Source organism: Chiloscyllium plagiosum, chromosome 8 (genome assembly GCF_004010195.1).
Source record: "Chiloscyllium plagiosum isolate BGI_BamShark_2017 chromosome 8, ASM401019v2, whole genome shotgun sequence".
NCBI classification, from domain to species: domain Eukaryota; kingdom Metazoa; phylum Chordata; class Chondrichthyes; order Orectolobiformes; family Hemiscylliidae; genus Chiloscyllium; species Chiloscyllium plagiosum.
The window spans coordinates 89,472,637-89,493,736 of NC_057717.1; the positions used below are offsets into that span (position 1 = coordinate 89,472,637).

Consider the following 21,100-nt stretch of genomic DNA (forward strand, 5'->3'; position numbering starts at 1 on the left):
CAACTCTGATCTCCAGTATCTGCCGTCCTCACTTTTCCTATCCAGTGAAGCTATAGGCTGTTTCTTTTAGCCTGGCTTCAAACTTTGGACTGCTCTTTCTGCCAAACCATTGGATAATGGATGGTATGGAATTGTCCATATATGCTAAATTTCATTTGACTTTAAGAAATACTCAAATTTCCTGCTGGTAAATGATGGCCTGTTGTCTGTGATCAGCACTTCCGGAAGACTGTGTACTGCAAAAGATATTTGCAGTTTTTCTATTGTCATCGCCATTTTTGACAAATGAACTCTATCTGGGTCCAGCCATTCTGAGTGGGCATCCACAATGGCTAAGAACATTGAGCGCATGAAAGGTAGTCGATGTATAACCGAGTCCGGATTTACCCAGCCATTTCCACAAATGTAGGAGAACTGCCGGGGGTAATTTTCCCTTTGTTGGCACTCTGGGCACTGCCACATCAATGCAGCTATGTCTGCATCCGATCCTCTCCACCAGCCTTAACTTCTTGCCACCCTTTTGGAACCCCCTGGATGACCCTAGTGGAATTCAGCCAGCATCTGGCTGAATTCCTTTTCTTGGGATAATAACTCTTGCTCCCCATAACAGAGTACTGTCCTCTACAGTGAGCTGGTCTCACTGGATTTCAGAAAGGTTTCAATTCTGATTGTGATGACCCTTTTGTTTTCCCCGTCACTACTAGCTGTTTTACTTTTGCTAGGATCAGATCATTTTGTGTCCACTGTTGGATATTGTCAGCGGTGACTAGAAGGGTGTCCGGATAGTTTAAAACCAGAAGGCCTGTCACCAGTGGGGTGTCACAAGGATCAGTGCTGGGTCCACCAATTTTAGTCATTTATATAAACAATTTGGATGTGAGCATAAGAGTTATAGTTAGCAAGTTTGCAGATGACACCAAAATTGAAGGTGTAGTGGACAGCGAAAAAGGTTGCCTCAGATTACAACAGGATCTTGATCAGATGGGCCAATGGGCTGAGGAATGGCAGATGGAGTTTAATTTAGATAAATGCGAGGTGCTGCATTTTGGGAAAGCAAATCTTAACAAGACTTATACACTTAATGGTAAGGTCCTAGCAAGTGTTGCTCAACAAAGAGACCTTGGAGTGCAGGTTCATAGCTCCTTGAAAGTGAAGTCGCAGATAGATAAGACTGTGAAGAAGGCGTTTGGTATGCTTTCCTTTATTGGTCAGAGTACTGAGTACAGGAGTTGGGAGGTCATGTTGTGGCTGTACAGGGCATTGGTTATTGCGTGCAATATTGGTTATTTTGGAATATTGCATGCAATTCTGGTCTCCTTCCTATCGGAAGGATGTTGTAAAACTTGAAAGGGTTCAGAAAGATTTACAAGGATGTTGCCAGGGTTGGAGGATTTGAGATATAGGGAGAGGTTGAATAGGCTGGGGCTGTTTTCCCTGGAGCGTGGAGGCTGAAGGTGACCTTATAGAAGTTTATAAAATTATGAGTGGCCTGGATATGGTAAACAAGGTCTTTTCCCTGGGGTGGGGGAGTTGAGAACTAGAGGGCATAGGTTTAAGGTGAGAGGGGAAAGATATAAAAGAGACCTAAGGGGCACCTTTTTCATGCAGATGGTGGCGTATGTGTGGAATGAGCTGCCAGAGCAGCCTGGTGGAGGCTGATACAGTTGCAACATTTAAAAAGCATCTGGATGGGTTTATCAATAGGAAGGGTTTGGAGGGATATGGGCTGGGTGCTGCCAGGTCAAACTAGATTGGGTTGGGATATTTGGTCGTCATGGACGAGTTGGACCGAGGGGTCTGTTTCCATGCTGTACATCTCTATGACTCTATTAGCAGCACCATCACTGGTGTATCTGCCAGTGGGAGACAGCTCAAGGCATCCACATTTACTACCTGGTCTCCTTGATGGTGTTCCAACTTGCAATTGTATGCACTTTGAATGAAAACCCCTCACTGAATTCAGCCTGAAGTCTTGTCCTCTTTGAGTAAGCCTCTTTGATAAACAGGCATTTGCGATCTGTTACAATTACAAATTTACGTTCATAAAGGTATTGGTGAAACTTACTCACTGCCAAATCTTCCTTCTGTATCTGAACATATTTACGCTCTGCATCAGTCAAAGTCTGAGAAGTATGCACTATTGGGTGTTCCTTTCCATTGGACCATCTGTGAGCCGACACTACCTCAGTGCCATACGGGAAGGCATTACATTTTGCTTGAGATTGTAACTGCTTTGTCACTTCTCTAAAAGTTACATCTTGGCTACAAGGTAATTTCCAAGAGGATGTAAGGGTGCCAGAATGGAGGCCAGTTTCTGTATGAACACTCCACCAATCCAAGAACAGATGAACGTTCCTGGACAGATGTGGTAACCGGGGCATGTTTGATCTCCTTCACTTTATCTTCCAAAGGGTGTAACCCGGTTTTGTCAACTAAGTAGCCCAAGCAGATACTTGGGGTGTCTGTAACACACATCTTTCCATTCTAAGATGTACACCTGCCTGGGAGAAATGCCTAAGAACTACGTTCAAGTTCTCTAAGTGCTCTTTATTGGTCTTCCCTGTTATTAGCACATCACATGGTGTCGTCAGGTAGAATGAACTCCATCATCTGCTGAAAAATGGCACAGGCTGATGATAGGAGAAAGTGAGGTCTGCAGATGCTGGAGATCAGAGCTGGAAATGTGTTGCTGGAAAAGCGCAGCAGGTCAGGCAGCATCCAGGGAACAGGAGAATCGACGTTTCGGGCATAAGCCCTTCTTCAGGCTGATGATACCCCAAGTGGCAGTCTTGTATATTGGTTCAAACCCTTATGGGTATTAATTATTGCATACTTCTAGGAATCCTCATCTAACTGCAACTGCAGTTGTACATGGCACATTTCCAGCTTTGTGAAGGATAGCCATCCCTGCCAGCTTTGTGTATAAATCCTCTACGTGACAGATCAGGTGTTTATCCAGCTGCAAAAAGCGGTTTACCTTTTGTTTAAAATCCCCACAAAGGTGAGCTGATCTATTGAGCTTCGCAGTTGGTACGACCAGTGCTCCCATTCCGCAAACTGATGATTTGATGATTCCTTCATTTCCCAGTCTTCTGCCTCTGCTTTTGCCCGTAAGGTAAACGGCACTGGGCGGGCTTTACAGAATCATGGAATTGCTTCCTGGTCAACATGGAAGGTGGTCTTAGCTCCTCTGATAGTCCCTAGACCTTCCTGAAAATCTTCCGGGTAATTAATTAGGACTTCACTCAGGCCATCTTCTGATTGAGAAATGTTGAGCTACTGAGGTGAATTTTCCTCAACCAATTTCGCCCTGTCAAACTTGGGCCCAAGCCTTATTGTACCACAACTAGTAAATGCCCCAACTGCTTCTCTTAAGAGACTACAACCAAAGTTGTACCCATAATCTGTCAAGGTTCCCTGCTGTAGGTTCTCAATCTGGCCGAGCTTTTGAGCGATCATAAGGATTGGAGTCCAGAGTGAATGTTAGTAAAGACTGATCTGCGATCACTGATATAGCCACACTGGTATTGACTTCCATTAGAACCAGGTGATCATTTAACCAGAAGTTTATTTTAATTGGTTCTGATTTGGAAGTCTCTAAGCCACCGTGGGCACAGTGGTTAGCACTACTGCCTCACAGCGCCAGAGACCCGGGTTCAGTTCCCGCCTCAGGCGACTGACTGTGTGGAGTTTGCACATTCTCCCTGTGTCTGCGTGGGTTTCCTCCGGGTGCTCCGGTTTCCTCCCACAGTACAAAAATGTGCAGCTCAGGTGAATTGGTCATGCTAAATTGCCCATAATGTTAGATGCATTAGTCAGGGGTGAATGTAAGGGAATGGGTCTGGGTGGGTTGCTCTTTGGAGGGTCGGTGTGGACTTGTGGGGCCGAAGGGCCTGTTTCCACACTGTAGGGAATCTAATCTAATCTAATCAATTTAACTGTTCCAAGCCAGATGTAGTTGGGCTTTCCAGGGTGTGCACTCTCATGGATATCAGTCAATGGACTCAGGCCCAGCAGGAGTCCTTTGCACTCTTGAGTCTGCATACCAGCAGCAATTACAATGGCCTACTGGCCTGGGTTCTGAACAGAATTTCAACCATTTGGCCGAGGCTTGGCTTTGTTTCGGGGTTTTGCCTTGGCCTAACCAGGATCCTGATCAGGATATATCCGGAGTGAAGCTATGCAATTGCCTTCACTCAAGTGGTGTTCCCCAGGCTGAGTCAGACTGGTAAAGGTATCCACTTCCATCGGCTTACCCTGTAACTCATAATGCTTTCACTTGCTGCATTTTCCAATGATGAAGCCAGTTGTCGTGCCTAGTTGAGCTTCAGCTGGTAGGCGCTTTTGCATTGGTACATCATTAATCCCTGAAGATTCCTGAAGAAGGGCTTATGCCCGAAACATCGATTCTCCTGTTCCCTGGATGCTGCCTGACCTGCTGCGCTTTTCCAGCAACACATTTTCAGCACATCATTAATCCCACACATCAAACGGTCTCTTAGCATCTCATTAGCCATCTTAACATAGTCAAAAGATCCTAGTCTTCGACAGCAGGATCTAATGAATCAAGCCTCCAAATAACAGTATGATGTCAGAAATGCTTACCCCAACTCCAATAACTGTTGCGAGAAAATTTCTTCAGGAGCATTTTTTTTTAGTCTCATTGACACTGAAATAACTTCAGTATCCCGCCACCAAGTCACTCTTTATTTGCACGAGGACATCCTTAACACTCATCCAGCTCCCTCAAAGCCTGCTCTCAGAATGAACAGAACCTCTGAAACTCCTGTTTCTATCTATCAGTCAGAGCTCCCTGATTGAACTAGATTAACAGCCCGAATCAAGGAACTCATATTCTATGAGGTGCACCTGGCTGACCTTGTTACAATTACTAAAGTTGAAACTTGAGTTCAGTATAAATATGAGTAAAAAAACAAAAAAAAAACAGTGAATACTGTAAATCAGAAACAAAAACAGAAATTGCTGGAAAAACTCAGCAGGTCTGGCAGCATCTATGGAGAGAAATCAGAGTTAACATTTCAGTTTGAGTGATCCTTCCTCAGAACTGGCAGTTTACTTATGGGAGGAAATGCCCCTTATGGGAGGAAATCTGCTGTCGTTACCAGAGTCTGGCCTACATGTGACCACTCCACCCCTCAGTAATTTGGGTGACTGCTCACTGCCCTCTGGTGGGCAATTAGGGATGAGCAACAAAAGCAGCAGCAAATCATTGCGATAAATGGGAAAAGAGAGCTATCTGAAATAATTTTATCTTTCTCCCCTTCTGTCCAGAAGATGTATACTGATTTCACAGTGAGCACAGTTTCTTCTTTCAGTGTCAACCATGGCTCAGTGGTGAGCACTCATTGCTGAATCAGAAAATTATTTAAATTTTACTCCATAAAACAGGCCACAACGTGTAACGAAGGCTGACTGAAGGCACAGCTTCAAAGTCCCACCTGCTGTGCAATCTCTGAACAGATTGATGAGCAATGCCAGCCAGACTCCAGTGTCATTGTCCAAAGTGCTGTCTTCCTTTTAAAGACTCAAAATCCACAAGCATTCAAGAAAAAAACACTCCTGCAAAATCATCTACAATAGATTTGGTACGGTGATGTAGGGATGACTAGAAAGCATCTCCCCTGCTGAAAGTGCTGAAATCTTAAATGGCTGGTGTTCCAGAGGAAGACAAGGAACAGGTCAACAGGATGATAATCGTTTTGTTCAGTCACCTGAATATTCAAGACGTGTGATTCTCAGTAAATGTCATCCTTCAGTATGGAGACATCCAATAAATAACAAGGCTGAAGTCCTGCCTGCTCTCTCAGCTGGATGTTGAAGATCCCATATCAACCTTTGAAGAAGAACCCTGAATTCCCTCCAATGCCTTAGCCACTATTGGTCCTAAACCGAACCTCCATAAAGCTGCAGGTCTATCACTTTGCTGTGTGTGTGAGCTTACTGCACTAAACTGATCACTGAGCCTGTCACAAAATGAAGTATTGAATTTACTGAAAAATGCTTTGGGGAATCCTAAGGCCATGCAAGTTGCTATACAAGTGAAAACTTTTCTCTCACAGCAGTCACAGTTGCCAACGTGACGAAATTTGAAAATTGGTCGATAACATTACCTCTGTCTCTGAACCGAAATACAAGTCACAGACTCCGTACTGTCCTTTCTGCATCCTGCATACTCGCACGGCTTCCAGGAACGCCCGAACTTCAAAAGAATCCTTTCTGAAGAGCACTATGATGAAAATAGCACCGTCATATCGTCAAATTGTGCAAACTATGATCTATTTTTATAGCTATGTATCACACAAGCACTGCTAAAGTTCCCTCTAAATAGACTGCAGGATTAGATACAGAGTAAAGCTCCTTCTACACTGTCCCCATCAAACACTCCCAGGACAAGGACAGCACGGGATTAGATATAGAGTAAAGCTTCCTCTACACTGCTGCCCCTTCCCCCTCCCATCAAACACCCCTCAGGACATGGATAGCACAGGATTAGATACTGAGTAAAGCTTCCTCTACATTGTACCCCCATCAAACACCCTCACCCCCTAGTACAGGGGCAGCATGGGTTTGAAAAAGAGTAAAGTTACTTCTACACTGTACTCCCATCAAACTGTCCCAGGACAGGGACAACACAGGGTTAAATATGGAGTAAAGCTACCTCTACACTGTCTCCAACAAAACCTCCCAGAACAGGGGCAGCATGGGGCTAGATATAGAGTTAAAGCTTTCTCTACATTTCTCCCATCAAATACTCCCAGGACAGGGACAGCAAAGCATTGGATACAAAGTAAAGCTACCTCTACATTGTTAAAAATCACACAACACCAGGTTATAGTCCAACAGGTTTAATTGGAAGCACACTAGCTTTTGAAGCGACGCTCCTTCATCAGGTGATAATGGAGGGCTCGATCGTAACACAGAATCTATAGCAAAAATTTGCAGTGTGATGTAATTGAAATTATACATTGAAAAATTGATTGTCTTGTTAAGCCTTTAAGCTTGTTAAGCTCAAAAACTGCATGAATTTATGTAAAACTCTGTTATCTCACTTTTTAGATTAGAATCAATCTAAACATCATGGCATAGACATAGAACACAGGGGGCTAATACCTTCAACACATTGTCTAGCTATCACCATTGTTAACAGCTAACCCCCTGGTGTTGTGTGATTTTTAACTTTGTACACCCCAGTCCAACACTGGCAACTCCAAATCATACCTCTACATTGTCCTCATCAAACATTCCCAGGACAGGGAACTGCAAGTGGTTAGATACAGAGTAAAGATCCCTCTATACTGTCCTCATCAAACACTCCCAGGACATGTCTCCGGTTGACCCTCTGACTGTGTTTGCGGTAAACTGATATTTGTCCTGCTGCTACTTGAATCTCCTTTCATCAGGTTTCTGAGGAGTTGAGGGAGATGCCTTTCCCACCCCCTCACTGCAGCCTGGGTTTAAACCTGGACAGATCCTGAGGTGCTGCTGAACCATGTGGCCCTTGTCATTGGGAGTGGGCTGTGGGTTTAATGCACAGAGGTTGAAGGATCAGAGCTGCAATGCTCATATAAGGGGAAACTGGTGTGAAAGAATGTGAGAGAAAAAGTCAGGTTACTACACGGATTGGAGGAGCTGATCTAAAATGGGAGGAAGCTCTCACAGATCATAAACACTGAATAGAATAGATGGGTCAAATGGCCTGTTTCAGTGCTGGAAACACAGCTACATTGTATTGCCAACACCAAAACAGAGCTAGTAACATTGGCTATTCCAGCCTCAGACAGACAATTCTGTAGACTCATCCCTGAGTCTGCTTCTTAAAAAAAAATAACTTATTTTTCTAATCAAACTGTTTAGTGGTGTTATTACAGATCTCTGAACTGGCAGGACTTGAACAAGAGCCTCTTGGTCCAGTGGTAGAGACTACACCACAAGAGAGCCTTCCTGAGTCTGCTTCCTAAAGGGCTCAGGTGTTGAGTTCCAGTTGGGCAGGCCATTGCCTGTGACCAAGGGAACTCATCGAGTCCCACAAGGACATTAATATGTGATTCCACTTGGACATATGAGACACGCGTTACAGTGTAAAACCCACTTCAGGGAAGCGAGTTGGCAATGTGTCGGATGTTGTTAAGGTTTGTACCAGTGTTGAGGTGGCGAATTCCATCAGCGAGGAGTGCGCTCCAGTAGCGAAGGTCATCTGCAGTGTGGAAGCAGAGAATGAGGTGTGGGCGATAGGGGTGCCACAGGAACAGAGGGTGATCCGTCGGGCAGTTTGTGTACTGTTCCTTCCAGTAATTATCTGCGACACCTAAAGAGGGAACAGCCAACAAAAAAGGTCTGCATTTAGATAGCGCCTCTTGTAAATTAAAGCAACCTGAAGGTCTTATTGAGTGTTCGTGTTGAAGGGCAGACCTACAACGGCCCATACTGATCAGGGCCCTGAGTTATATATAGACCAGAGTGGATGATGACTTATTTTCACAAAACATGTAGTGTGGACCGGTTAAGTTTTAACAACTATCCCAGCTAAATGCTGCAGACGTCAGATGTCTGCCAGAGGCATTTTGAATACCCAGCAGGTCAGGGGGATAGAGAAATGCAGCAAGTTAACTGGCCGGGAATGTCACCGACCGGAAACATCTACACTATTTTTCTATCCACCAATGTTGCCAGGCCTGCTAAGGATTTGCTGTTTGATTTCCACCCCGTTGTTCGGCACTAGAATTCCAATCCTCAGACTGTAACACTGCAATTTAAAGTGGTGACTGAGTCAGTAACATAACTACTGCATTGCCAGGAAGCGACAGTAGTCACTGCTGCTTGCTGAGTGTCTGATATATACACAAACTTTGGGGATGTACCCCTTACACAGACCAAGTACCTACTCCTGACTCAACTCCTCTAGTCATGAGGAACATAGAGTTTATGGGACTCCTCCTCTGAAGACTGCACAGTATGAACCACAACTTTGAGTATAGGAATTGGGACATTATATTGTGGTTGTACAGGACGCTGGTGAGGCCTCTTTTGGAGCACTGTATGCAGTTCTGGTCATTTCTGCTGTACGAAGGATATTTTTAAATTGGAGAGGGTTCAGACAAGACTTATCAGGGTGTTGCCAGGAATGGAGAGTTTGAGTTACAAGGAGAGGCTGGACAGGGACTTTTTCACTTGAGCGTGGGAGGTTGAGGGGTGACCCTATAGAGATTTATAAAATCATGAGGGGTATAGATAAGATGAGTGGCAGGTGTCTTTTCCCTAGGATGGCGGATTTCAAGACTAGGGGCCATATTTTTAAGGTGAGAGGTTACAGATTTTAAAAAAGACACGAGGGGCAACATTTTTATTCCGAGAGTGGTTCGCATGTGGAATCAACTTCCAGAGGAAGTGATGAATGCGGATACAGTTGCAATGTTTAAAAGACATTTTAGATAAGTACATGAATAAGAAATGTTTGGAGGAATATGGGCCAATCACAGGCAGGTGAAACGAGCTTAGTTTGGGATTATGGTCGGCTTGGACTGGTTGGACCAAAGGGTCTGTTTCCACGCTGTATGACTCTGTGACTTTATAAATTATAATCACATATCCAGTACACTTACAAAGAAATATTCTTGGGATGTGGGCATTGTTGGTCTGTCTCTAACTGACCTTAAGGAGGTGCTGGTGTGCTGCCCTTCTTGAAGTCACAGTATACTTTTATTTTTCTTTCTATTCATTCACAGAATGTAGGCATCAGTGGCCAAGCCAGCATTTATTGCCCATCCCTAATTGCCCAGAGGGCAGTTAACATTGTTGTGGGTCTGGAGTCACATGTAGGTCAGACCAAGTAAGGAAGGTGGTTTCCATTCCTAAAGGACATTAGTGAACTAGATGGGTTTTTCCAACAATTGACAATGCATTAATGGTCACCATTAGATTCCTAATCCCAGATTTTTAAAAAAAATTGAATTCAAACTCCACCTTCTGCCAAGACAGGATTCAAACCTGGGTCCCCAGAACATTACCTTATTCTGGATTATAGTCGAACAATAATAACACAAAGCCATTGCCTACCCCATTTGGCTACCTACAGTGCCATTAGGGAGGGAATTCCAGGATTTTAAACCAGCGACAGTGAAGGAACAGCGATATATTTCCAAGTCAGGTTAGTAAGAATCTTGGAATTGAATCTGAGTGGGTGGAGTTCCCACGTACCTGCTGCCCTTGTCCCTCTAGATGCCCTGGGAGGTCCTGCAGATGGTACACACTGCTGCAACAGTGATGGGGGCAGTGAGGGTGGCTTGCATTTTGTGCCTTACACTGTTCTGGAATCATCTGAACATCTCTCCCCTGACCCCTTACAGCTGCACCAAGAAGGCCCATTATTCCTTACCCCCATCCTCACCATTCCAGAGGAGACGGTGACATAGCAGTATCCTGTCTTGACAAGTACTCCAGAGGCCCAAGCTGATATGCTGGGAATATGGGTTCAAATTCAAAGATGGCACCAAGCGGAATTTAAACTCAATTAATTAAAAACATGAAGCCAGTCTCAAAAATTATCACCTGGTGCTGTTTTAGAAACCTATCTGGTTCAATAATCCCCTTTAGGGGTAGAAATCTACTGTCTTTATCCAGTCTGACCTACATGTGACTCCAGATCTGCTAAATGCAAGTGACTGCTCTTTGACAACAAGCCCCTCAGTACAAGGGTCATAAATGTTAGTTCATGAAACATCCCATGAGCAAAGGATCCTGGGATGGACAATTGGTGGGCTCACACTCTGTGACTGATAACGAGACTAAATTGTGAGGTGTAATTAGCTCCATGGCCCTCACCAGCCATTCCACACCCTCACCATTGAAGTGTGGCCAGGTCCGTTGGAGGATTTCAGTATATTCTGTTACTGAGGTCAGCACAACGAACCCTGATAGGAGCACAGTGTCTTCTGGTTTTAGTCCTCTCTGTTCAGCCTGGAATATATTGCAACAGAATGTTAGTAAAATAAACTTAACACCCTTCCAACATTGCAACAATACTCGCACGCAATGCTTGGTCAAATGAACATGGCATCCATTCTCTCGCCACCGACCCAGACACACAGTCCCCTCCCATCCCAGACATTCACTCCCCCAGCATCTCAGACTCACACTTCTTCAACATTCCAGACCCACACTCCCCCAACATCCCAGAAACACGCTCCCTTCCTGTCCCAGACTCACACTCCCCCCTTCATTCCAGACACACACTCCATCACACCAGACATATACTTCCCCACTCCCACTCCATTTCCAGAAACACATCCTCCCACCATTCCAGACAAAGATTCCCTTATCCTCCCAGACTCCTACTCTGCCATCATCCCAGAACAACACATACCCACCATTCCCAGACACACTCCCCCAGTGAAGACAGAAACATTCCCCTACCCAGAAAGACACACCCGCCAGCCAGGAAGACTCAAACTGTATGAATAAAGTTTCCCACCTCTTTCGTTTCAAAATACTCCAAGTGGTAGCTGGCCTTCATGACAAAGTATCTCTGTTTCCACTTCCTCCTGGTGTCCACGTGTTGCAGCATGTGTCCCTGGGCAATCACCTCTTCACTGGCCCTGCATTCCTGAGACGATAGAGTGATGAGTGAGGAGCTAGAAGGCTGCCAATGGAGGGGATATCTATTCTGGAAGTGTCACTGCATGGTGGGGGGCAGTGTCATGGAATTTGCACATTCTCCCTGTGTCTGCAAGGGTCTCCTTCAGGCCCAAGGATGTGCAGGTTATGAGGATTAGCCATGCTAAATTTCCCTATGGTGTCCAGGGATGTGCAGGCTCAGTGGGTTAGCCTTGGAAGTTATAGGGTAGGGGGATAGGTCTGGGTGTGATGCTCTTCAGATGGTTGGTGTGGACCAGTTGGGCTGAATGGCCTGTTTCACAACAGTAGGAATTCTATGATGATTCTATGGCACTGAGCGAGCAACCTAGATGGCTAGCCCAATGATTTGGGCATGGGGTGGGGGAGGGGTGTGAGATCACATTCCACCATGGGGGCTGGTGGCCCTTAAACCCTTGCATGAGTAAATCTCACAGATTAGTTCATTTTAATTGTTGTGGTAACAACCCATCTGGTACGGAAATCTGCTCTCCTTACCTGGTCTGACCAAAATAATTCGTCACCACCCTCTGAAAAGACTTGGCAAGTCACTCAGTTGAAAAGACGTTGGAAAAGGGGCAATAAATTCTGACCTTGCCAGTGATGTCCACATCTTATGGACTTCAGTAAGGCGTTCGACAAGGTTCCCCATGGGAGACCGGTTAGCAAGGTTAGATCTCACGGAATACAGGGAGAACTAGCCATTTGGATACAGAGGGCAGGCATGGTGGCTCAGTGGTTAGCACTGCTACCTCACAGTGCCAGAGACCTGGGTTCAATTCCCGCCTCGGGCAACTGTCTGTGTGGAGTTTGCATATTCTCCCCGTGTCTGCGTGGGTTTCCTCCGGGTGCTCCGGTTTCCTCCCACAGTCCAAAAATGTGCAGGTTAGGTGAATTGGCCATGCTAAATTGCCTGTAGTGTTAGGTGAAGGGGTAAATGTAGGGGAATGGGTCTGGGTGGGTTGCTCTTCGGAGGGTTGGTGTGGACTTGTTGGGCTGAAGGGCCTGTTTCTGCACTGTAAGTAATCTAATCTAATCAGAACTGGCTCAAAGGTAGAAGACAGAGGGTGGTGGTGGAGAGTTGCTTTTCAGACTGGAGGCCTGTGACCAGTGGAGTGCCGCAAGGATCGGTGCTGAGTCCTCTACGTTTTGTCATTTACATAAATGATTTGGATGCGAGCATAAGAGGTGCAGTTAGTAAGTTTGCAGATGGCACCAAAATTGGAGGTGTAGTGGACAGCGAAGAAGGTTACCTCAGATTACAAGATCTTGACCAGATGGGCCAATGGGCTGAGAAGTGGCAGATGGAGTTTAATTCAGATAAAATGATTTGGTATGCTTTCCTTAAATGGTCAGAGTATTGAGTACAGGAGTTGGGAGGCCATATTGCTGCTGTACAGGACATTGGTTAGGCCACTGTTGGAATATTGTGTGCAATTCTGGTCTCCTTCCTATCGGAAAGATGTTGTGAAACTTGAAAGGGTTCAGAAAAGACTAACAAGGATGTTGCCAGGGTTGGAGCATTTGAGCTACAGGGAGAGGCTGAACAGGCTGGGGCAGCTTTCCCTGGAGAGTCGGAAGTTGAGGGGTGACCTTATAGAGGTTTACAAAGTCATGAGGGGAATGGATAGGATAAATAGACAAAGTCTGTTCCCTGGGTTCAGGGGAGTCCAGAACTAGAGGGCATAGGTTTAGAGTGAGAGGGGAAAGATATAAAAGAGACCTAAGGGGCAACGTTTTCACGCAGAGGGTGGTACATGTATGGAATGAGCTGCCAGAGGATGTGGTGGAGGCTGGTACAATTGCAACATTTAAAAGACATTTGGATGGGTATATGAATAGGAAGGGTTTAGAGGGATATGGGCCGGGTGCTGGCAGGTGGGATTAGACTGAGTTGGGATATCTGGTCGGCATGGATGGGTAGGACTGAAGGGTCTGTTTCCATGCTGTACATCTCTATTACTCTGTGACTCCTCTGACAGAAAAATGCTCCCATGTCCTGGCATTATTTGGCTAACACTTCCTTCCTTCTGATGCATTACCTTCCTACCCTGACTGGAAAATGAATTGTCTCATTGCCCATTGTATCCATTGATCTCCTCATTCCCAATTTATTTCTATTCAGTAAAGAGGAATCTTCAAATGATTTGGAAAAGAAAAAATGCAATCTTTAGTTCAGTGGAGCCTTTCAAGTGAAAGCCTCAAGAATGGGTTGCCTATGGGTTCCTTCACAATGGCCATTCGAATAGAACCTTCAGGATTCAGTATTTATAGTCTCGGTGGCTGGCTTGTGACAGTGACACCAACAGTGTGGGTTCAATTTCTGCACTGACTGAGGTTCACCATGAAGGACTCTCCTTCTCAACCTCTCCCCTCGCCTGAGTTATGGTGACCCTTAGGTAAATCATCACCAGTCCTCTCTCTCTCTCTCTGGTCCAATAGGACAGTGGAGACTTTACCATTCTACAGTTAATAGTCATAGAGCACAGCAACAGACCCTTTGTTCCAACCAGACCGTGCCAACTATAATCCCAAACTAAACTGGTCCCACCTGCCTGCACTTGGCCCACATCCCTCCAACCATTTCTTATTCATGTACTTATCCAAATGTCTTTTAAACATTGTAACTGTACTGCATTCATCACACCTTCTGGAGGTTCACTCTATACATGACCCCCTCTCTGTAAAAAAAAATTGCCCCTCACGTCTTTTTCAAATTTTTCTCCTCTCACCTCTAGTCTAGAAATCCACCACCCTAGGGAAAAGACACCTGCCACTCACCTTATCTATACCCCTCATAAACCTCCATAAGGTGAACCCTCGACATCCTACACTTCAGTGAGAAAAGTCACAGCCTATCCAGCTTCTCCCCATATCGACGTTTTGGGCAGAAGCCCTTCATCAGGAATACAGGCAGAGTGCCTGAAGGTTGGAGAGATAAATGAGAGGAGGGAGGCGGTGGGGAGAATGTAGCATAGAGTACAATAAGTGAAGATGCCCTCCAACGCATCTCATCCACATCCGACACCACCGCCCTCAGACCCCACCCCTCCAACCGTAACAAGGACAGAACGCCCCTGGTGCTCACCTTCCACCCTACCAACCTTCGCCTGCACATCCACCAATATCATTTATTGTATCTGTTGCTCCCGATGCGGTCTCCTCTACATTGGGTCGACTGGACGTCTCCTAGCAGAGCGCTTTAGGGAACATCTCCGAGACACCTGCACCAATCAACCACACCGCCCTTGCGCACAACATTTCAACTACCCCTCCCACTCTGCCGAGGACATGGAGGCCCTGGGCCTCCTTCACCACCAGACGCCTGGAGGAAGAACGCCTCATCTTCCGCCTCGGAACACTTCAACCCCAGGGCATCAAGTTTCCTCATTCCCCCTTCCCCCACCTCACCCCAGTTCCAAACTTCCAGCTCAGCACTGTCCCTATGTCTTGTCCTACCTGCCTATCTTCTTTTCCACCTATTTATTCCACCCTCCTATCACCTTAATCCCCTCTCCCACTCACCTATTGTACTCTATGCTACTTTCCCCGCACCCCCACCCTCCTCTCATTTATCTCTTCAACCTTCAGGCACTCTGCCTGTAATCCTGATGAAAGGCTTTTGCCCGAAATGTCGATTTTACTGCTCCTCGGATGCTGCCTGAACTGCTGTGCTTTTTCAGCACCACTCTAATCCAGAATCTGGTTTCCAGCATCTGCAGTCATTGTTTTTACCTATTATTAAACTGGAAAGAGTGCAGAAGAAACTTACAAGGATATTGCCAGGATTCAAGGGTCTGACTTCTTGGGAGAGGTTGGACAAGCTTGGAGTTTTGTCTTTAGTGTGTAGGAAATTGAGGTGAGGGGGGACTTTGTAGAAGTGTATAAGATCATGAGAGGCATGGATAGAGTGAATGCACTCAGTCTTTTTCTCAGGGTTGGAGAATTGAGGACTAGAGGGCATAAGGTTAGATGGGAAAGAATAAAAGGGACGACATTTTTACATTGAGGGTGATATGCATATGGAATGAGCTGCCAGTGGAAGTGGTTGAGGCGGGTACATTAACAACATTGAAAAGGCATTTGGACAAATACATGGACAGGAGAGGTTTCAAAGGATATGGATCAAGTGCAGTGAAATGGGGTTAGCGTGGATGGACAATTTAGTTGGCATGGACCAGTTTGGGCCTAAGGGCCTGTCTCTGTGCTGTAGGACTCTATGACTCAAAGAAAAGGACAAAGAAAATTACAGCACAGGATAACCTGTGCCGATCCAGATCTTCTATCTAAACCTGTCGCCTGTTTTCCAAGGATCTGTATCCCTCTGCTCCCTGCCCATTCATGTATCTGTCTAGATGTATCTTAAATGATGCTCTCGTGTCTGCCCCTACTACTTCCGCTGGCAATGTGTTCCAGGCACCCAGCACCCTCTGCACAAACAACTTTCCACACATATTTCCCTTAAATCTTTCCCCTCTCACCTTGAACTCGTGACCCCTGAGTAATAGCTTCTTGCTATTCACCCTGTCTATACTTCTCATGATTTTGTAGACCTCAATCAGGTTTCCCCCTCAACCTCCGCCTTTCTAATGAAAATAATCCTAATCTACTCAATCTCTCTTCGTAGCTAGCACCCTCCCTTCGTAGCTAGCAACATCCTGGTGAACCTCCCCTGCACCCTCTCCAAAGCATCCACATCCTTTTGGTAATGTGGTGACCAGAACTGTACGCAGTATTCCAAATGTGGCCGAACCAAAGTCCTATACAACTGTAATATAACGCTATGACTTTATGACTCTATAACTCAAACCCTCTATTCCCAGCAGCGTCCTGGTAAATCTCTTCTGAAATGTCTCCAGCTTTATAATATCCTTCCTACAAAGGGCAACTAGAATTACACACACTACTCCAGAAGAGGCCTCACCAACCTCAACATAATATCTCAACTCCTATACTCAAAAGGTCTGAGCAATGAGGGCAAGTGCACTAAAGACCTCCTGAACCATCCTGTCTACATATGACACAAACTTCAAAGAATTATGTACCTGAATCTCTAAGTCTCTCTCTGTTCTACACTGCCCATTTTCATTTTATAATCCTGCCCTTGTTTGTTTTACCAAAGTGCAATACCTTACACTTATCCAAATTAAACTCCAACTGCCACTCCTCAGCTCATTGACTAATAGATCAAGATCTCTTTTTAATTATGGTCAGGCCTGGACTTCCGCAGATATCAATTGAGGCGTACAATCTAACATTTCCTCTGGGAAATGAGTCTGTGCAGGGAATTTATTTTGGGTGATCACTGGCATTTTTCTTAATTCTTTCATGAGATCTGAGCATTAATGACAAGGCCAATGTCCTGAATAGGCCTCACTTGCTCACTAGGCCTAGAAGGTGGTTAAGAATCGACCTCATTGCTGAGATTCTGGCATCACATCAGAAGACCAAGTAAAAATGGCAGATGACTTTCCCTAAAGGCCATTAGTCAACAAGGTGGGTTTTCACAACAACTGATAATAATTTTAAAACAAGAAAGAATAACCTGTTTGGACACACCTCTATGAGAGGTGGGACTTAGACTGGCTGGCCTACTGATAGAGACACTACCGCTGTGCCTCAAGAGCCCCCATTACAGTTTATAATCAGATCTGTTATGACACATCTTGTGGCTGTGTGGGACTTGAACCCAATTTCCCGGGGCAGAGGTAGGAACACCACTATGGCACCAAGAAACTCTTAGAGGTTGATAATAATTTAATGGTTACCAAATTTATTGGCACAAGCTATTTGGTGGGATTGGAACCTGTGCAAACTTGGGCTATGGATTATTAACACAGCAACATTATCTGTTCACGCCTGCCACCCCTCAGGGTGGGTTCACTCTTATCTAGTTACCCCACTCCTTGCATCATGAGGCAATCAGCCAAGCCAAGACAATGCCAGTAAAGCCCAAGGTTTGGCCTGGCAGGTGCAGGACTCCCACCTTGTTTCGCAGTAATTGGGGAGCTTGGCTTGGTCGTGGCTCCACCTCATTCCAGACTTTGTTGAGAATAGCCGCAATGTTTTGTCCCCGACAGTGAGGGCGTATGTCATTCAAGAGAATATCAGCCCGACCTGAGGACACAACAGACAGAGCATAGAGTTAGTTAGTGTCACTGCAAAGCAGCCAGAATGGTTACCGGTTAGCAGCTTTCTCCCAGCCAGAAACACCAGTTACACAGTGAGCCCACTGTGAAGACAGTCCCAACAGACCCAGAGTGTTCCCCAGTGAACTACAACAGTAATCCCAATAAACCCATTAGATAGCCCTACAGAAAGCCCAGCAGGCTGCTTCAAGTAAATCAGACTGTTCCCCAATAAATCAGACTGTTCCCCAGTAACCCACCACAGTAATCCCATTAAACACAGAAGAAAACCCCAGTAAATCCACGCTATTCCTCAGTAAACTTACCAACAAGATTCAAATAAATTCCTAGGTAATCCCCTCTTTGTAAAACTTTCTGAACCAATGATAAACAAAGTGAGGGGTAAATGACTGGGTTCTGGGAAGTCACTTTGGCTTACGTTATATACTTTCTAATTAAAAGAGGCTAAGAACAGGGCAGTCAGTGCCTCCCTACTTAAATAAAGAAGGTCACGCGACAGGAATGAAGGACAACTGGATCCTGGTTTGTTTTGGAACAAACAGCAGTGCCTGGTCCTGACAAAGCGGGTGGAAGCGATGCTGTATAAATGTTAGAGGTTGTCTGACTCGCTCAGTCAATGCTCCCTGAACTGATCACTGCCCCATGTCAAGGACAGAGCCACTGCTTTGACGTTTATTAATGAATAACATTACAGGTGGAAACATTCAATTCAATCTCAAAAGTTGAAGTTCCAAATTTATTACTGAGTGGTGTCACTATGATGAAAATTATAATCTGCACTTGATATTGTCAGGAAAGTTTAAATGTCATAAATTTGCTTTGCCAGTTTTTACACAAGAAATACATTTTTAAAAGATTATTGGTATTAGAAGGCAGTTGTTAGCAAACTGAGCCCTCTGATGGAGGGAGATTGAGCACACTGAGCCTGTACTCTCTCGAGTTTTGAACAGTGAGAGGTGAAACATACAGCATTCATCATGGGTATGACATGATGTATGCAGAAAACATAGTTCTAAACCTACCGTGCCTGGGCTGACTCTAGGACCAGGGGATTCTGTCACAGAATTAGGGATCAGCCATTTAGCACTGAGCAGGGGAGACATTTCTTCACCCAGAGCCTGGTGATACTTTAACAGGGCTGTAGGTGTTCAATCACCAAACAGTTAAAGAGTCATACAGCACAGAAACAGACCCTGGTCCAACCAGTCTATGCGAGTCATAATCCCCATTTAAACTAGTCCCGCCTGCCTCTGCTTTCCTATTCATGTACTTATCCAAATAACTCTTAAATGTTGTAACTGTACCTACACCCATTACTTCCTCTGGTGGTTCATTCCACACACAACCCACTCTCTAGGTTAAAAAAAATGCCCCCATGTCTTTTTTAAATCTTTCCTCTCTCATCTTAAAAATATGCCCCCCAAGTCTTGAACTCCTCCACCTTAGGGATAAGACAACTGTAATTCACCTTATCTATGCCCCTCATGATTTTATAAAGCTCTATAAGGTCAGCCCTCCACTTCCTATTCTCCAGTGAAAAACATTTCCAGCCTATCCAGCCTCTCCTTATAACTCAAACCCTCCATTCCCAGAAACATCCTGCTCTTCTGAACCCTTCCAGCTTAATAAGATCCTTCCTATAACAGGGCAACCAGAACCGTACAAAATACACCAGAAGAGTAAGTTCAAGATGGAAATAGGTATCAGAAGGTAACAAGGGATTTGGGGATAGAGTGGTGAAATGGTCTTGAGATGGAAGATCACACGTGGCCTAGTTTGGTGGTGGAACAGGCTCCTATGTTAAACCAGAATCATAAACCTAGTGAGTAAATCAACTTCACAAAGCCAGCCAAATGCAACAAACAGCCCGAGCTCCACCCAATTCCCCAATGAGCCATGACAGTTGTGGTTGTATGGTCGAGAGTCATACAGTCATAGAGATGTACAGCACAGAAACAGACTCTTCGGTCCAACTCATTCACATCGACTCGATATCCTAAATTAATCTAGTCCCATCTGCCAGCATTTGGCCAATATCCCTCTAAACACTTCTTATTCATATATCCATCCAGATGCCTTTAAAAACTGTAATTGTATTAGCCTCCACCAATTCCTCTGGCAGCTCATTCCACACACACATGACCCTCTGCTAGTGGGAAGTTTGTACAAAGGAGCTGTGATCAGCAGGTCTGCCCGTCTTTTTTACAATTTGAACTATGTGGTTATCAACCAAGCAAATGTTAATTGTGAGTGAGATCATGTGATGTGAGAATGACAAATGCAACCATGGTTATGTTTTTGGCAATGAGAACAATTTCAAGTACGCAACCTGTAACTAAGAATCACAGGCTGGGTTGAAAAACAGACTAGCAACTATGCTTGCTGTCTAGAATCTGTCCACTATCCATATCTCACTGTCATGGCGATACACTGCACCTGTATCTCATGGTCACAGAGATACCCTGCACCTGTATCTCACTGTCACAGATATTTAACACACCTGTATCTCACTATTACAGAAAGACATTGCGATACACTGCACCTGAACTCACCGTCACAGAAATACACTGCACCCGTGTCTCACTGTCACAGAGATTTAGTGCACTTGTCTCTCACTACCAGTTGGCTGAATGGCTGGTGTGTGATGCAGAGTGATGCACAATGTGGGTTCAATTCCTGCACTGGCTGAGACTACCCTGAAGGACTCTCATTCTCAGGCATAGTGACCCCCAGATTAACCCACCACCAGTTATCTCTCTCTCTCTCTTTCTAATGGGGAAGTAGCCCCCGAGCTGGAAGAACTATGGCAACTTTACCTTTTCAATTCTGTTCACATTCCTTAGACATGCAGAACAAACAAACCCACAGCTTTTATTACTTGTCCAAGACTACATTTACAGTATTACTGCTGTACGAATCTGTGCTTCTATAAGTCACAAATGCAGTTTGGTTCTGTACAATAAAATATCAAGGAAACGAACTTTGGAGTTTGACTGTATTCAAACAAACCAAAGACATCTCTTACTTGAACCAGACTGTAGTTACATACATTTGAGGCACTATAAGTGACTGATAATGGAATGGACCCCATTTACTTTTTACTGTCACCATCTGCATGGTGTTCTAGTCTCAATATCTGAGCCGCACTCTGACAAACGACAGCAAAACCTATATTTGTCATAGTGATAGTGACACTTCAATTTATCACGGAGATCCTTGATAAAACACGAGCTGCAGGTGATTAAACCGTTAAAGGTCAAAATTTAAGCAACTTCAAGATGAATGCAGGGTATTTGCCAAGA

The 21,100-nt window shown here is 45.0% G+C and overlaps 1 protein-coding gene across 1 annotated transcript in view; it reads right to left on the reverse strand.

Moving 5' to 3' along the window:
* The window catches only part of LOC122552172 (protein Niban 1-like), a 153,497-nt gene that overhangs the window by 47,080 nt on the left and 85,317 nt on the right, over window positions 1-21,100 (reverse strand). The window contains exons 6-10 of the mRNA XM_043694711.1: window positions 17,636-17,766; window positions 11,489-11,620; window positions 10,860-10,974; window positions 8,159-8,326; window positions 6,132-6,247 (exon numbers count right to left, since the gene is read on the reverse strand). Coding sequence (XP_043550646.1) covers window positions 6,132-6,247; window positions 8,159-8,326; window positions 10,860-10,974; window positions 11,489-11,620; window positions 17,636-17,766 — 662 coding nt within the window. The remainder of the gene's footprint in view (window positions 1-6,131; window positions 6,248-8,158; window positions 8,327-10,859; window positions 10,975-11,488; window positions 11,621-17,635; window positions 17,767-21,100) is intronic.